This window comes from Macaca thibetana, chromosome 20, assembly GCF_024542745.1.
Source record: "Macaca thibetana thibetana isolate TM-01 chromosome 20, ASM2454274v1, whole genome shotgun sequence".
Lineage (NCBI taxonomy): Eukaryota > Metazoa > Chordata > Mammalia > Primates > Cercopithecidae > Macaca > Macaca thibetana.
In genome coordinates this window covers 55,315,787-55,332,873 of record NC_065597.1, presented here as the reverse complement: position 1 = coordinate 55,332,873, position 17,087 = coordinate 55,315,787, and the positions used below count along the sequence as shown (strand labels likewise).

General features: G+C 49.3%; 1 protein-coding gene across 1 annotated transcript in view; it reads left to right on the top strand.

The window, feature by feature from the left end:
• Nucleotides 1–17,087, top strand: part of VWA3A (von Willebrand factor A domain containing 3A) — a 69,925-nt gene that overhangs the window by 45,024 nt on the left and 7,814 nt on the right. The window contains 11 exon segments of the mRNA XM_050774052.1: nucleotides 378–452; nucleotides 758–902; nucleotides 2,312–2,507; nucleotides 3,762–3,832; nucleotides 6,845–6,997; nucleotides 8,645–8,735; nucleotides 10,077–10,187; nucleotides 11,165–11,262; nucleotides 12,680–12,817; nucleotides 14,673–14,781; nucleotides 16,615–16,759. Coding sequence (XP_050630009.1) covers nucleotides 378–452; nucleotides 758–902; nucleotides 2,312–2,507; nucleotides 3,762–3,832; nucleotides 6,845–6,997; nucleotides 8,645–8,735; nucleotides 10,077–10,187; nucleotides 11,165–11,262; nucleotides 12,680–12,817; nucleotides 14,673–14,781; nucleotides 16,615–16,759 — 1,332 coding nt within the window.

Genomic DNA, 17,087 nt, shown 5'->3' with positions numbered 1-17,087 from the left:
CCACCACTGCACTCCAGCCTGGGCAACAAAGCAAGACTCTGTCTCAAAAAAAAAAAAAAAAAAAAAAAAACTATAGTATGGATAGGGAAGAGAAATGTGGAGCCATGCTAGGGGAGGTTAAATGGGGCCACACGCCATAGCTCAACGCTTCAGAAAGAAAGCTGACCAAAGCTGGCTCACGCCATGTCTCGGCTGAAGTATGTTGGGACATATGACCTGCAAGGAAATCTCAAGGCTAGCCCAGGCCAGTGACATCCTCACATTTTAGGGGATCTCATCAGAATTTTGTCCCCACTAAAAGCCTGCAAAGCCCAAAGAGCTGGGCCGCCAAGTGGACCTCCCCCAGCCTAAGAATGAACTCTCTTTGCTTCTTAAAGGTTTGGAAGCACAAGTGAAAGCTGGAGGCCTGAGATGGTTCCCATGAGCCACGACAATTTACAAAGTGCCTGGCGGTAGGTGATGGGCAGAGACTTTGTGGGGCTGTGTCTGAGGGAAGGCTTGCAGGCGTTGTTTTCTCTGTCCCCCTCTCCACCAGGAAGTAGCTCTCTAGAGTCCCTGACCCCAAACAGCCATGGGCAGAAATCAGAAAACAGCTTCCTTCTATCTGCTGCTCTCCCCACCTGGCCGTCTTCACTTTGTGAGAGTGATGACATCAACTCCATCACGTCTGAGATGGCAAAGGCTCTCACCTACTCCCAAAAGGTATGCCCTAGGCATGGGCCAGTGACCCTCAGCGTGGCCATCTCTGCCTCCCCAGGTGGGCCCTGAACCTGCGGTGTTGGGGCAGCAGGAATGTTCTCAGCGCCCTGCGGAAGGCTGTGGAAGTGGACTTCAAGGACAAAGACAAACACCAATCGCAGGGAATCTACCTCTTCACTGGGGGCATCCCTGACCAGGACATGGTGGGTAGGCCACGTCCCGGATGTCCATTATCCTTTGCGACCTCATCCATCTTCCCCCAGGTGGATACCTCGCCAAGCTTTCTGCAGCATGATTTCTAAAGCAGTGCTTCTCAAACTTTAATGTATAGACAGGCACCTAAGGATGCTGTTAAAATGCAGGCCCTGGAGACCAGATTGGGCAACATAGGGAGACCACATTTCTACAAAAATTTTAAAAATAACCTGCCATGGTGGTACATGCCTGTAGTCCCAGCTACTCAGGAGGCTGGGGTGGGAGGATCGCTTGAGCTCAGGTGCTCAAGACCAGCCTGGACAACATAGCAAGACCCCATCTCTACAAAAATAAAATTTAAAAACCAGATGTAGCCAGGCACGGTGGCTCATGCCTGTAATCCCAGCACTTTGGGAGGCTGAGGCAGGCAGATCATCTGAAGTTGGGAGTTTGAGTTCACCTTGACCAACATGGAGAAACCCCATCTCTACTAAAAATACAAAATTAGCCAGGCGTGGTGGCACACGCCTGTAATCCCACCTACTCGGGAGGCTGAGGCAGGAGAATCACTTGAACCCTGGAGCGGGAGGTTGCGGTGAGCCAAGATCACGCCATTGCACTCCAACCTGGGCGACAAGAGTGAAACTCTGTCTCAAAAAAAAAAAGTGTGGTGACGTGTGCCTGTAGTCACAGCTACTTAGGAGGCTGAGGCAGAAGGATTGCTTAAGCCCTGGAGGTTAAAGCTGCAGCAAGCTATAATCATGCCCCTGCACTCCAGCCTGGGCAACAGAGCAAGACCCTGTCTCTTTAAAATATATACATACATACATACATACATACATACATACATACATACATAGTGCAGATCCTGGTTCAGTAGGTCTGGGGTGGGGCCTGGGAGTCTGCATTTCTAGCAGGCTTCCAGGGGATGCGGATGCTACTGGTCTAGACCACGCCTGGTGTCAGGAGGCTCTCAGGTCCAGCTCCCGACCACACTCTGTTAAAATATTGAGAGATGGGAATTGAACAATGAGATCATTTGGACACAGGAAGGGGAACATCACACACCAGGGCCTGTTGTAGGGTGGAGGGAGGGGGAGGGATAGCATTAGGAGATATACCTAATGTAAATAACGAGTTAATGGGTACAGCACACCAACATGGCACACGTATACATATGTAACAAACCTGCACGTTGTGCACATGTACCCCAGAACTTATAATAATAAAAAAAAAATTAAAAAAAATTTTATTGAGAGAAACTGCAACCCAGGTTCATCTCTTTCCATCCTTGTGCCAAGGACTGGACAAGGCATAGAGAAGGCCCTGGAGAAACATGGCCAGGCTGGGCTGCCCGGAGCCCCACAGCTTCAAGGCCCTCAGCTGCGGGCCCCTCTTACCTTCTCTTCCCCACCAGCCTACAATCAGCGCCTACATGGCCGAGGCCTGTAGTGGCTGCGACCTCCAGCTGAACGTGTGTCTCTTCTACGTGGGTGAGCCAAAGATGGACACCACACCCCCTGCCTGCTATGCCAGTCGCACTGACACGGCCGCTGCCTACAAGGAAGTCACCCGGGCTGCAGGTGGCCGCTTCCACTGGTTTGGAGACACAGGTACATGAGTGTTTCCTCATCCCTTTGGCTCATTCCAAACAGTTGCCTCAGCACCAGCATAGCTCCCTTAGACCACAGATATATTCCAGAAAAGCAGCTTGTGAAAATCACATTTTAAAATGTAAAACTATTCCTCTGAAGATAGATAGCAGTGATGGTTGCACAACAATGTGAATGCACTTAATGCCACTGAATTGTACACTTTTAAATGATTGAACTAGGAAGTTTGATGTTATGTATATTTTACTGCAATTTTTTTAAGTTAAAAAAAGTAGGCCGGACACAGTGGCTCATACCCATAATCCCAGCACTTTGAGAGGCCAAGGCGTTTGGATCACTTGAGGTCAAGACTTTGAGACTAGCCGGGCCAACATGGTGAAAACCTGTCTCTATTAAAAATACAAAAAATTAGTCGAGTGTGGTGGCACACACCTGTAGTCCCAGCTACTCAGGAGGCTGAGGTACAATAGAATTGCTTGAACCCAGGAAGCAGAGGTTGCAGTGAGCAGAGATCACGGCACTACCCTCCAGCCTGGGTGACAGAGCAAGACTCTGTTTCAAAAAAGAAAAAAAAGAAGAAGAAGTAAAACTCTGAAAGTATATTATGGGTCAGGTGGTGGCTCACACTTGTAGTCTCAGCACTTTGGAAAGTTGAGGTAAGCGGATTGTTTGAGGCCAGTCCGAGACCATCCTGGGCAACATAGCAAGACTCTACCTCTACAAAAAAATTAAAATTAAAAATATGTGTATTTTAGAATGTCAGAGCTAGAAGGCACCCTAAACATCCCTTAGATTGTTTTTTGAAGGGTGGTATGTTCATAGCACATGGTTGGCAAGATAGTACACGGTACACAAAGCAATATTTTTTTAGAGACAGGGTCTCCCTCTGTCACCCAGGCTGGAGTGCAGTGGTGCCATCATACTTCACTGCAGCCTCAACCTCCTGGACTCAAGCAATCCTCCCACCCTAGCCTCCTGAGCAGCTGGGACTACAGATGTCCACCACCACACCCGACTAATTTCTTAAATTTTTTGATAGAGAAGGGGTCTCACTGTGTTGCCCAGGCTGGTCTTGAACTCCCAACCTCAAGCAATCTTCCCTTTTCAGCCTCCCAAAGTGCTGGGATTACAGGAGTGAGCCACCACGCCCAGCCCTTGAGTCACCTCCAGGTGGCTTTCTAGTATCCAAATGATGGGGATACTTGCCAGGATCCACACCCTGTCTCCCATGCTCACGATGTGCTTTGTTTCCAGGCATTTATGAGAGCGATGACATCAGTTCCATCATGTCTGAGATGGAAAAGGCTCTCAACTACTCCCAAAAGGTATGCCCTGGGCATGGGCCAATGACTGCACTGCCTTCTGTATTCATTTCCTGGGGCTACCATAACTGCCACAAATTGGGCGGCTTAAAATAACAACCATTGATTCTCTCACTTCCAGAGGCTGGAAGTCTGAAATCAAGGTGTCAGCAGGGCCAGGCTCCCTCTGAAGGCTCTGGGTGGAATCTTTCCTTGCCCCTCCCTGGCTTCTGGTGGCAATTGGTGTCTGTTTGTTTTTAATTGCACTGGTTGCTCTTTTAAAATGGCAAGGAAGACTTTATTTAAGACTGTTGCAATAGGGGAGAGAGACTGAACTCAACTCTAAATAATAGCAAAATAGCTGGAGATGTATAGCCAACGAGCAGAGTCAGTGGATGGAAAATTATTAAAAGAACTGGATAAATATGATAGGTAAAAGGATTCTTGTTAAACAGGGCTCTTGCTAAAGGCAGACCAAAGGCTTAGATATCAAAAATAGAACTGGGCACAGTGGCTCTCACCTGTAATCCCAGCACTTTGGGAGGCCGAGGCAGGCTGATGCTGGAGCCCAGGAGTTTGAGACCAGCCTCGGCAGCATGGTAAAACCCCATCTCTATTAAAGAATTTTCTAAAAATCATTTAAAAAAAAAAGATATCTCAGATGGGAGATGAGGAACTTGATTGGATATCAAGGATGGGACAGGTCTCACTAAACTGACTTAGCAGAATTCTTTGCCAAAACTGAGTTCAGCAGGCCAAGGTCAAGGCGTCATTGAGAAGATGGTTTAGAGGAGCCTGGCTAAAGTTTGGTCAAGGTAGGAGTCCTTTGAGACTAAAATGTTACTTCCTCAGAGAGAGGAGTTGAGCAGGACAAGATACAATGAGAGAGGTAGCTAGGGGCCAGATCACGTGAGGAGCAATGAACATCTAAGGAAGAATTCCTTGGACTTGCAAGTGATTGAAGAGGCAGTGTGAAAGAGAAGACATCCAAAGTGACCCCCACGCTCCTCACTGGGGCACCCAGTAGACAGTGAGGCCATTGACCAAGATGGAGAAAACAGGAGGAAAAGCCCATGGAAGGACGGTGCAGGGAAGGCTGGTCTGGGACAAGGGTGAGTTTGTGGAGCCTGCGAGATGACAAGTGAGGGTACCCTACAGGCAGGTGGGAAAAGACATGGCTGGAGATGGAGATTTGGGGCAGTTTAAGCCACAATGATGGACAGAGGGCACTTAGCAAGGATGTGGTCGAGGCAATGGAGTGGAGGAGCCTGTGAAGGAGACTCCTGGACTCCACCACTCGCAGAAGGACTCACTTCCCAGACAACTGTGGACTCCTGGGAGGGCGGGGCCACATCTCCATCTTCTATTCCTCTGTGGCCACTGGATCTGCAGATCTGTGGCTCCCCCTGCGTGCCTGTGCTGTCTTCCCCAAAAGGGACCCTTTTGGTGCTTTTAAAATATCCCTTCCCGGCTGGGCGCAGTGGCTCATGCCTGTAATCCCAGCACTTTGGAAGGCCGAGGCGGGCAGATCTCAAGGTCAGGAGATCGAGACCATCGTGGCTAACATGGTGAAACCCCGTCTCTACTAAAAATACACACACACACACACACACACACACACACACTAGCTGGGTGTAGTGGTGTGCACCTGTAATCCCAGCTATTCTGGAGGCTGAGGCAAGAGAATCCTTGAACCTGGGAGGCAGAGGTTGCAGTGAGCTGAGATCACGCCACTGCACTCCAGCCTGGTGACAGAGTGAGACTCCGTCTCAAAATAAATAAATAAAAAATAAAGAAATATCCCTTACCCTCAGGTGCACGCAGTCCCATTCCCTCATCTGATAAACTCATTCATATGATATTAATGGGCAATGACTGCATAATTCACCTTTCCAGAGGATGCTTATTTACATTTGAGTGGTGTCTTCTGGAGCTTTGATTGAGAATAATTGCTGGGGAACCAGTCAGGCTGACCGGCCCACAAGTGGAGGCCACAGTGTCTCACAATGGAAGGGTGCTGGCTTTGGAACCAGACCCACCTGGTTTGAATTGAAGTTTCTCTACACACTGATAAGGTGGCCTTAGATGAGAACCTTAAGCTCACAGAGCTGTAACTATAATAGATCTGTTGCCAGATATGCATGGCAAGTCAATGCACAGAGACACTGGGTTGTGGCAGAGGAAAAAATGTTTAATTGTAGAACGGCCAAACGAGGAGATGGGAGGGAACCTCAAATCCATCTCCCCGGGGAATTTGACATTGAGGTTTTTAAGGGTATTGCAGTGGGCTGAAGTGTGGAGGGCACTGACTAGTTGAGTGCAGGCTGGAGTCATGGGCGGGGGAGATGAAGAAGCTGTGTTTTCATGCTGTTCCTGTTCCTCTGGGGGTCTTCAAACTGGTTGGCATCAGCTACTTTGCTGGAATTCGAGTCTGAAAAACATCTTAAGCAATTCTTAAACAAAAGCTTTGTGATTTTGACATCAGAAATCCTATCTAGAGGAACAATGGGGATGCAAACAGCCAGGATCTGGTGCTATGTGACTTTAGGTTACAAAGAAGTGGGGCTATGTGCAGCCTGATCAGGGCTTCATGATAACTAGATTTTTGTCCAGAATTCTTGTTAACTCTGTGATGACAGCTTCAGAGCTTTGGTTTCCTCATGTGTAAAATGGGGAGATGACAGCACCTACCCTATTGGCGTAGCTGACGTGACTTGTTGGCATGAGGGTTGGAGACTCCCAAGTATTCACTAACCCAGAGCCTATGCCTCCCAGGCCCCCATACCTGGTCCTTACTGTTGTTCATAGGATTGGTCCATAGCACTCTCAGCCCCAGGTGGCTTTCTAGGGATGAAAAGAGGAATCCAGGGGATGTCAGAGGTTTCAGTGGATACAGTCCCTTCTGCGCTCTCTCTCTCTCTCTCTCTCTCTCTCTCTGTGTGTGTGTGTGTGTGTGTGTGTGTGTGTGTGTGTGTGTGTGTGTGTGTGTGTCCACAGTGGCTGGGGGTGCCACTGACCCTCCCAATCCCACTGCAGTGTGCCTTCCTCATGGCCTCCCTGAAGAACCATTCAAGAAAAGTACTGGGAAGTGCAGACCTCCTGAAAGAAAAACCAAAGACACTTCAGCTAAGAAGTCAGCCCAAGAAGCTCTGCCCTCCCAGGCCCACCGCCCCCGTGGGGGCCAGAATGGTTTGACTCCCCTCCTAATAACACGCGGAAGATTTGGTTTCCTGTTTGTCTTCTGGTCTTTCCTGGGTCTTACAATGGCTGGGGCCAGCAGGGATGGGGTGGGCGCTTCAGTGGTGAGTGTCCCGTGGGTGCCTCTTGCCCAGGCCTCCGGGGGAAAATCTCCCCCGGGGGGCTGGCTCCTCAGCTCTGGGGCTCCTCTGGCCTCCTCCACCCCACCCTTGGCTCTGCCAGCTTATCCCAGCCTTTTCCCTACCCTGGTACTGAGGATGCCACAGAATTGACACCCACCTGTTTCATCTGATGGCTTATCCTGGAGGGTCTCTTGGAAGCAAAGGAATTAGGGTCTCTAAGGGCTCTTCCCACTGCCGCCTAAGACTTTGGAGGGGCCGATAGGAGCCTGAGGGTGGGCTGTACCTGCTAGGGGTTTATCCCCATTCACAGCCTGTCAATTCTGTCCTCCATTAAGTACCCACCCACCTTGGAAGTCAGAAGGGCTCTAGAGGAAAGACCTCAGAGGCACCTGTGCTTGTGAGCAGACTGGGAGGGACACCTGTGAGTCCCTCAGCATTGCATGACTCAGACCCTGTGAGTGCAGCCCATGTTCAGAATGTGGAAATCCATCCCAGACCGTAGGTAGCAGATTCCCAGTCAAAGGGCTGCCTTTCCAGGAGAGCCTGTGCAGCCAGGCTCTGCCCTCGTTCAGGGAACTCCACCAGGTTTCAGGAGCCAGCTCAGGCACTTCACCCCCTCCTCAGGGGCTCCCTCTTGAGCCTCCAGTGCTTCCTGAGTGCCTCCTGAAACCAGGTGGGGTGCTCCCCAGAGAGTGACTTTTTAATGACCATCACACTCTGGTCGTGGCTGAGAATGAAGGAACTCTTCCCTTAAAACAGATGCCTGGGCCAGGCTCAGTGGCTCACACCTGTGATCCCAGCACTTTGGGAGGCCGAGGCAGGCGGATCACGAGGTCAAGAGATCGAGACCATCCTGGCCAACATGGTGAAACCCCCTCTCTACTAAAAATACAAAAATTAGCCGGGTGTGATGGCGGGCACCTGTAATCCCAGCTACTCGGGAGGCTGAGGCAGGCAGAATTGCTTGAACCTGGGAGGCAGAGCTTGCAGTGATCCGAGATCATGCTGCTGCACTCCAGCCTGGGTGACAGAGCCAGACTCCATCTTAAAAAAGAAAACAAACAAACAAACAAACAAAAAAAAAAACTGAGGTGCCTGATAAGGCACAGAAGTTACCTAAATTTCTGTTGTCATGCTGGAAGCCCAGACATCCCAGTCCATTAGGAAGAGGGGCGGGTAACTGATGAAGAAAGTTCTGGCAAACCCCCATAGCTCTCTCACTAGCAGCTGTCTCACTCTCATCTCACACACATACACATGCATACATACACATATGCACATGCACACACATGCATATACACTCATACACACGTGTACACACCCATACTTTTTCACCTCAAAACCCAGAGTCCCCTCTGAATCTGCTGCAGGAGAGGGGCCAAACCTATCTGAGGAGTCCCCTCCCTTAGGCTCCTCCCTGCAAAAGTTCCTCATGGACAGATTGAGGTCGCGGTAACTGAGGCCCTGCCTGCCACAGGGAACACTCCTCTGATGGGAAAGACCACCTGTTTTCTAGAGCATTAAAGATGACCCTGACAGAGAGAAGAGCCCCCTGCTGAAATCTCTGAAATGGCGTCCACTCAGTAGCAGAGCTGGCATCTCACCAGGTAAGGCATGACCACAGTCAAGCAGGGTGGAGGGATGTCATGGTCACGGCTGAGGCATGGGTTAATAATGATAGTAACTAAAGCCAGGTGTGGAAGTTCATGCCTGTAATCCCAGCACTTTTGGAGGCTCAGGTGGAAGAATCACTTGAGGTCAGGAGTTCAAGCCTTGACAACATAGCAAGACTCCATCTCTACCAAGAAAAAAAAAAAAAAAGCCAGATGTGGTGGTGCATGCCTGTAGTCCCCCAGCTACTCAGGAGGCTGAGGCAGGAGATGGCTTGAGCCCAGAAGTTCAAGGCTGCAGTGAGCTATGATTGCACCACTGCACTCTAACCTCAGTGACAGAGCAAGACCCTGTCTATACTTTTTTTTTTTTTTTTTTTTTTTTGAGACAGAGTCTCGGTCTGTCACCCAGGCTGGAGTGCAGTGGTGTGATCTCAGCTCACTGCAACCTCCACCTCCTGGGTTCAAGCAATTCTCGTGCCTCAGCCTCCTGAGTGGCTGGGACTATAGGTGGGTGCCACCATGCCTGGCTAATTTTTTGTATTTTTAATAGAGACGGGGTTTCACCATGTTGCCCAGGCTGGTCTCCAAGTCCTGAGCTCAGGCAATTCATCCACCTCAGCCTCCCAAAGTGCTGAGATTACAGGGGTGAGCCACCACGCCTGGCCACATCTCTTAAAATAATAATCATAATAGCAATAATGATAGTAACTAAAATGATCAATGATCCTGAGGGTTGATCATGTGCCAGCCCATCTGCTAAGATTGTCCCATTTAGAGCCTATAATGATCAATCCTTTGCATCGGTACTCTATCAGCTTCCTATTGTACTGACAAAGGAACTGAGGCTCGGGGGGGCTAAGGATCATGTGCCACTAGTGGTAACAGGCCTTCACAATCTTTATGAAAGTATTCAGCTCATAGAACCTAAGACCATGTATTTTATTTCTGATGTCAAAGGTATGGCAGAGTGGCTCAGAGCAGAGTTCTGAAGTCAGCAGGACCAGGTAGAATCATTGCCCTGCTTCTTACTGGTGGAGTCCCACTTACCTCATCTGTAAACTGGGGGACTGTGAGGATGAAGCGAGGCAGCATACTCAGAGCACTTAGCACAATGCCAGGGAAGGATCTGGACTCGGTAAATGGTAGCTATAGCTATTTCTGATCCAAGCAAAGCCAGAGACCTGGGGTGGGGACACGGGGTGCCTTGAAGTCATCCTGGAGCCCCATTTCCTGGGGTGAAGTATAGCTGAACTTGAGTGTCTCTAAGCCAAGCTGGACAGCTATAGCGCAAGAATGCACACAGCTGCTCCAGCCAACAAGCCAAATGTTCTTCAGCTGCGGCCCAGCCAATGAAAGAAGGGATGATGGAACAGAGGAGGAAGACCAAGTCAAGGGAAGCAGAGACATCTCTTTCGCTGTTCTACACAGAGAAAGGGAATAATGTGGGTAAGTTAGAGGCTATGCAGGTGTCTGGACAGGCCCCCTGGCCCTGGGGGAGCTGTAAGGGCAGCAGGTACTGCGGGAAGGAACCCCTCCTGCTGTCCCAGGACCTGGGCACTGGTGCGTCTGCAGCAAGCCTGTCCTCAAACAACTCAGTTCTCCCAGCCCTGGGAAATGGACATGCAAAATTTTGACAACAACCAGGGAATGAGAAAAGTCAATATTGAAGATGAGACCTCCTGAGATCCTCAGGCACTCCGACTCTGTCCACTAGGTGCAGTTTCCTTAGCTCTAAGGCAGATGGGAAGGGATGGAGATGATTCCCCTAGGCCAGCCTGATTGACTGCTGTGAAATGGTGCAGATCCCAAGAACAATTCATTGCTAGGCGGGAGGTTCCCAAACAGCCTTTCCCCATCCACCCAACAGCCTCCCTTTCTACCTCTCAGCAAATTGCACTAAGGGCTTTTACAACTGACTTGATTGACAGAGAAATTGACGTGAAAAAGGGAGCAGGGGGAGGGAAGAGAGGTACACAGAGTGACCATCTTAGTTCATTTGTGCTTCTATAAAGGAATACCCAAGGCTAGGTAATTTATAAAGAAAACAGGTTTATTTAGCTCAGGGTTCTGCTGGCTGGAAGTTTGGGCATCTGGTGAGAGCCTCAGGCTGCTTCCACTCATGGTGTAAGGCACTGGGGAGCTGGCATGTGCAGAGATCACATGGAGAGAGAGGAAGCAAGAGAATGGGGAGGTACCAGGCTTTTATTTAACAGCCAGCATTTGCGGCAACTAATAGAGGGAGAACTCACTCGCTCCCCACCCTGTCACCAGGGAGGGCATTGATCTATTCATGAAGGATCCGTTCCCATGACCCAAACACCTCCCATCAAGCCCCATCCCCAACACTGGGTATCACATTTCATGAGGTTTGCAGGGGCTCAAACATCCAAACTATAGCAATGACCTTACTCTGCTTCTCCTAGGCTCGGTGTACAAGAAGTACCCTCAAGGAAGGGGCGTGAGAAGGATTAGCTCTTCTATTGACTTACCCACAAAGGATACAGTTTGCTCAAGCCAAGAGGTATTAAGTTGCTTGTACCAGCACATGCCCATTAAGCAATAGAGTAATTCCTTCCACCAGCCATTACTTCTAGGAGTGGGGGTATAATCAGAAATGAGAACAGGCCAGGCACAGTGACTCACACCTGTAATCCCAGCACTTTGGGAGGCCGAGGAGGGCGGATCACTTGAGGTCAGGAGTTCGAGACCACCTCGCCAACATGGTGAAACCCCTTCTCTACTAAAAATTTAAAAATTAGCCAGGTGCAGTGGCACGCCCTGTAGTCCCAGCTACTTGGGAGGCTACAGCATGAGAATCTCTTGAAACCGGGAGGTGGAGGTTGCAGTGAACCGAGATTGCGCCGCTGCACTCCAGCCTGGGTGACAGAGGAAGACTCTGTGTCAAAAAAAAAAAAAGGACAAACCTGATAAGAACAATTCCTTACTGTGGCAGATGGGATAAGGGTTAAATAGACCTAAATTCAAAATCTAGGTCTGCTATTTCCTGCCTGGGTGACCTTGGGCAAGTCACCTAGCTACACTCAGTCTCACTGCCTTTCTAAAATAACGACAATTGTGCCTGTCAAATAAGATTGATGTGAAGATTCATTAAAGTGAAATCAATGGAAATCCCCCATCTTGTGCCTAAGGGGACGGTCGTCCCACAACTATTCAATAAAAGCCTGAGCTTGGGTCTGATTGTGTCGATGGCGGATGCCATCCCTGGCTGCTTTGAGCCTGCCCATTGTTGTGTCCCTTGTTGTGACAAGGAGACTGAGATTATCCTAATTGGGTTAGAGTCTGAGTTTTCGACCAATCAGGGCTTTCCACTCAAATGTTGTGGGTGGGGTTGAAATGGATGTTGGGGAAGCAACAGCGTCCACTAGACTAGGGTCTGGGAGGTGCTCAATAGATTTTGTTGTTCACCCCCAATATTTCTTTTTTTTTTTTTTTTTTGAGACAGAGTTTCACTCTTGTTGCCCAGGCTGAAGTGCAGTAGCACTATCTTAGCTCACTGCAACTTCCACCTCCTGGGTTCAAACGATTCTCCTGCCTCAGCCTCCCAAGTAGCTGGGATTACAGGCATGCACCACCACACCTGGCTAATTTTTTGTATTTAGTAGAGATGGGGTTTCACCATGTTGGTCAGGCTGTTCTCAAACTCCTGACCTCAGGTGATCCACCCCTGTCAGCCTCCCAAAGTGCTGGGATTACAGGCGTGAGCCACTGCACTGAGCCTGCCTCCCATATTTCTTGTGCACTTCTCCCCCAAAGCCAGGGAAGGAATTTGCATGGGATGGATGCTCAGTGAGGACCTGGGAATCCCACATTTCAAACATCATACAGGTTTCAAACATGAGGTTCTCATAGATGAATCAGATGATCATTCAGTTGAGTCTGAATTGCCTAAGATAATAGTTCTTTCCTTTATTCTAAAGTGGATGGCAAAATATGGGCTCAAAAAATTGAAGCTGGAGATTTCCAGATGCATGGGTCCCAACTGCACTCATCAAAAGTCAGGACAGAGGTCAGCATCAGCCAAACACTGCAGCATCTTCCCCAGCGTTGAGATCCGCGTAAGTCACGATTTTCATCACCGTTTTTTTTTCTCTCCCAACTCACCTGCAAATGGCAGAGAGCAGTGTAGGGCACTCTGGCCTCTATTTCTGCTTGTGGGAACTGCCCTCCTCCCCAAAATGAGACTCCCCTCACCAAATAGGAGATGCAAAATCCTGTTGGAAAAAAAGCCAACTTCCCAGAGGGCCTCAGATCCCATTCCAGGGTTAGATGGGCTCATTGGAGTAAGAATTAGAAACAATTGCTGAGGCCAGGTGCGGTGACTCCTGCCTATAGTACCAAGTGCTTTGGGAGGCTGAGGTGGGAGGATTGCTTGAGTCCAAGAGTTTGAGAACAGCCTGGGCAACATAGCAAGACCCCATCTCTGGAAAAAAAAATTAGATTAGCCAGGTGCCGCTGTGTACCTGTATTCCCAGCTACTTGGGAGGCTGAGGCGGGAGGATGAGTTGAGTCATGGAGTTCAAGGCTGCAGTGAGCCGTGATCACGCCACTGCACTCCAGCCTGGGTCATGGAGCAGGAGCCTATCTCTTAAAACATAAAAAGGAAAAGATAAGAAAAAGTAGCAATTGCTGACAAGATTGGACCATGGCTGAAGTGTTCACCCATAAGAATGCTGTACCCCAATACTGATGACGGTTCTGTTATGGCAGCAAATAGGGGTTGTGATAGAAAGTGAAGGGTTCTCTTCTCTATTTTCTAATTTTGGGGTGATTTTTTATTGCTTTGACACTAGAATATGTAAATTTAGTACAGAATGAAAATCAGATCATTTCTCTCCTTGCCCTTTTATCCTACATTATCAAGATTAGGGGAAACTAAAAATAGCCACAAAAATTCAAAATTATTCACTAGAGGAACATCGGGTCGTTCCAGTATGCTGCCCCTCTCCACCCTAAGTCATTATTTAGTTCAAAATTTATGAACTTCTTAACCCACCATTAAGCGTTTTCTATTTTAAAATTTAGAGATCATTGACCAGGCGCAGTGGCTCACGCCTGTAGTCCCAGCACTTTGGGATGCCGAGGCGGCAGGATCACCTGAGGTCAGGAGTTCAAGACCACCCTGGCCAACACAGTGAAACCCCATCTCTAGTGTAAACACAAAAATTAGCCAGGCATGGTGCCGTGCACCTGTAATCCCAGCTACTCAGGAGGCTGAGGCAGGAGAATTGCTTGAACCCGGGAGGCAGAGGCTGCAGTGAGCCGAGATCGTACCACTGCACTACAGCCTGGGCAACAGAGTGAGACTGTCTCAAAAAACAAAAATTAGAGATTATTATGATTTTTATTAATACAGCAACTGCATTTACCAAAAACCAAAATCATCCTAATTCCCTACTCCTTTGTAGAACCATAAATCTACTAGTTTAATAAAAGAAAAAAAGGCTTTAAACAAACAAACAAAAAACATATGCTTAACAGATGGTTATTTTTTGTGGGTTTTTGTTTGTTTGTTGAGACAGGATCTTGCTCTGTCATCCAGGCAGGAGTGCAGTGGTGCAATTGCAGCTCACTGCAGCCTCTACCTCCCTGGGCTCAGGCAACCCTCCCACCTCAGCCTCCCCTAAGCAGCTTGGGACCACAGGCACATGCCACCACGCCCGCTAATTTTCTGTTTTTGGAAGAGATGAGGTCTCCCTATGTTGCCCAGGCTGGTCTTGATCTCCTGGGCTCAAGTGATCCTCCTGTCTCGGCCTCCCAAAGCACTGGGATTACAGGGATGAGCCACCATGCCCAGCCAACAAATGTTTTGAGAATTGTTAACCACGATGGAACAAACAATTTTAGGGGGTGATGGGGATATGAAGAAACGGCTGATGGGATGGATGCTTGCCTCCACTTGCCTTAACCCAGGGAGTGGTGAGACACATTTACTGGACGCCTGGGGAGATGGAGGTGTACATCAGGCACTTGGAGAAGGTGTTAAGGCGCTATGTCCAGAGGCTGCAGTGGCTGCTGTCCGGTGAGCCTGCCCACTGCCCTGAAGGGTGGAGGAGCATGAGGGGATGTGGAAGGCTAGCCCCAGGGACCCCAATATCAGTCCTTCCAAAGCCAGGCCTTGTGAGAACTGCAGATCAGAGGATTAGGCCAGGAACATCATCCAGGTACAACATGACACTGGGAGGCTGGGCGTGGTGGCTCATGCCTGTAATCTCTGCACTTTGGGAAGCCGAGGCGAGTGGATCACCAGTCAGTAGTTTGAAACCAGCCTGGCCAACATGATGAAAATATAAAAATACCCTACTAAAAATACAAAAAATTAGCCAGGCATGGTGGCAGGCACCTGTAATCCCAGCTACTTGGGAGGCTGAGGCAGGAGAATTGCGGAGGTTGCAGTGAGCTGAGATCGCACCACTGCACTCCAGCCTGGGCAACAAGAGTGAAACTCTGTCCAAAAAAAAAAAAAAAATGACAGTGGGTTCAGAGGACAGGCAAGGGGCTGGATAACAGGGAGTTAGAACATGGGCCCAAGAGCTCCAGCGGGAGCTCACACACGTCACAGCCTGCTCTGCAAGGCCACCTGCCACACCTTGCCTTCCTGCAAATGACAAGGGGCTCACTGTCAAAAGGTTTGCTTTAATATTGACTGGGCCCTAGCAAAACAACCCTGGAGGTACAGATGGTAAGGGGAACTGACAGAGCAGAAACCCTCTGTTTTTTTATTATTATTACTATTTTATTTTAGAAACATGGTCTTGCTCTGTCACCTAGTCTGGAGTCCAGTGGTGCAGTCATGGCTCACTGCAGCCTCGAACTGGGCACAAACAATCCTCCCACCTCAGCCTTGCAAGGAGCTGAGACTACAGGCACGTGCCACCATGCCCAGCTTACTTTATTTATTTTTTTAAGATACAGAGTCTCGCTATGTTGTGCAGGCTGGCTCTGAACTCCTAGGCTCAAGCGATCCTCCTGCCTCGGCCTCCCAAAGTCCTGGGATTATAGGTGTAAGCCACCACGGACCTCTTTTCAGAGAGCACCAAGTCCCCTCCTGGAAAGGCAAATGGACAGGGTTGGGCTGTGGATTAAGAGATGGTCTGAAGCATCAAACCCAAGAAGGTGGGCAGACAGCTAGAACTGGACAGGAGGGGATTCAGGCTATGGGGCCTGGAGGGTTTCTGGGGCAATAGGAGGAGGGAGGAAGGGAGTCCTATATGGAGATCCTACAGGTGGCCTTGTATGTGCCACTCAGGGTCTATGTAAATTCATTAGGTCCAGTCCTCTGCAGTAGGACCTGGTATAGATGGTCCACGGACAGGGGCGTCATGATGACTGCCACTCCAGGTACAGTTGTCAGGTCAGAGGCTGAGCTGGGACAGAGAAGGCATGAGCCTCTCTCCACTCCCAGTTCACATTACCCCTGGGAATGGTGACTTAAAACCAGAGATCCAGCGATTTCTTTTGTAGTACAAGTCCCCCAGCTGACATACCAGTACACACCCAAACACTATCTAATATTTCAAAGCAATATCATGACACTATTGAATCCAATCACTTAACTTTAAGGATGAAGAAACTCAAGCCCAGGAGGTTTAACCGCTTATACAACTCATCACAGACAAAGCCAGAGCTGAAATCTTGATCTCCTAAAGCCCAAACTGCTGATCAGGTCTGCCCTTGGACAATCACCCCCTCCCACAGCACCACAAAGGCCGTCTCCCAGTGGGGTGACATCCAATCAATGATGAGGCAGGCAACAGGTGTCGCAAGACTTTATAGTTGATAGATACAGTGAGGGAAACCACCCAGGAGGAGGGACCCCTCACCCCCTGCCTCTGCCCCACCTGTCTCGGAGCAGGGAGCCGCCGACTGTTTGGCACTGTTTTGGAGAGCAAAGTATGCATTTTGCTGGACACGTCAGGGTCCATGGGCCCCTACCTGCAGCAGGTGAAGACAGAGCTGGTTTTGCTGATTTGGGAACAGCTGCGGAAGCGCTGTGACAGGTAAGAGGCGAGGGCTGATCAGGAAGATCAAAGGGGCAGTTCCCGGGGCTTCCCTGGTCAAGCACACCGTCTCCTCTCAGTGCCAGCAGGCCTGGAGTTTCTGAGATGCTCTTCTGAGTAACACATTTGAGTAGGAAAGAGCACTGTATTCCGCTCTGCTGTGAAGGAAAGCAGTTTTTAGAGGCTGGGTATGGTGGCTCATACCTGTAATCCCAGCAATTTTGGGGGCCAAGGCAGGAGGATCACTTGAGCTCAGGAGTTCAAGACCAGCCTCAGCAACAAAGTGACACCCCATCTCTACAAAACATTTAAAAATTAGCTGGGTATG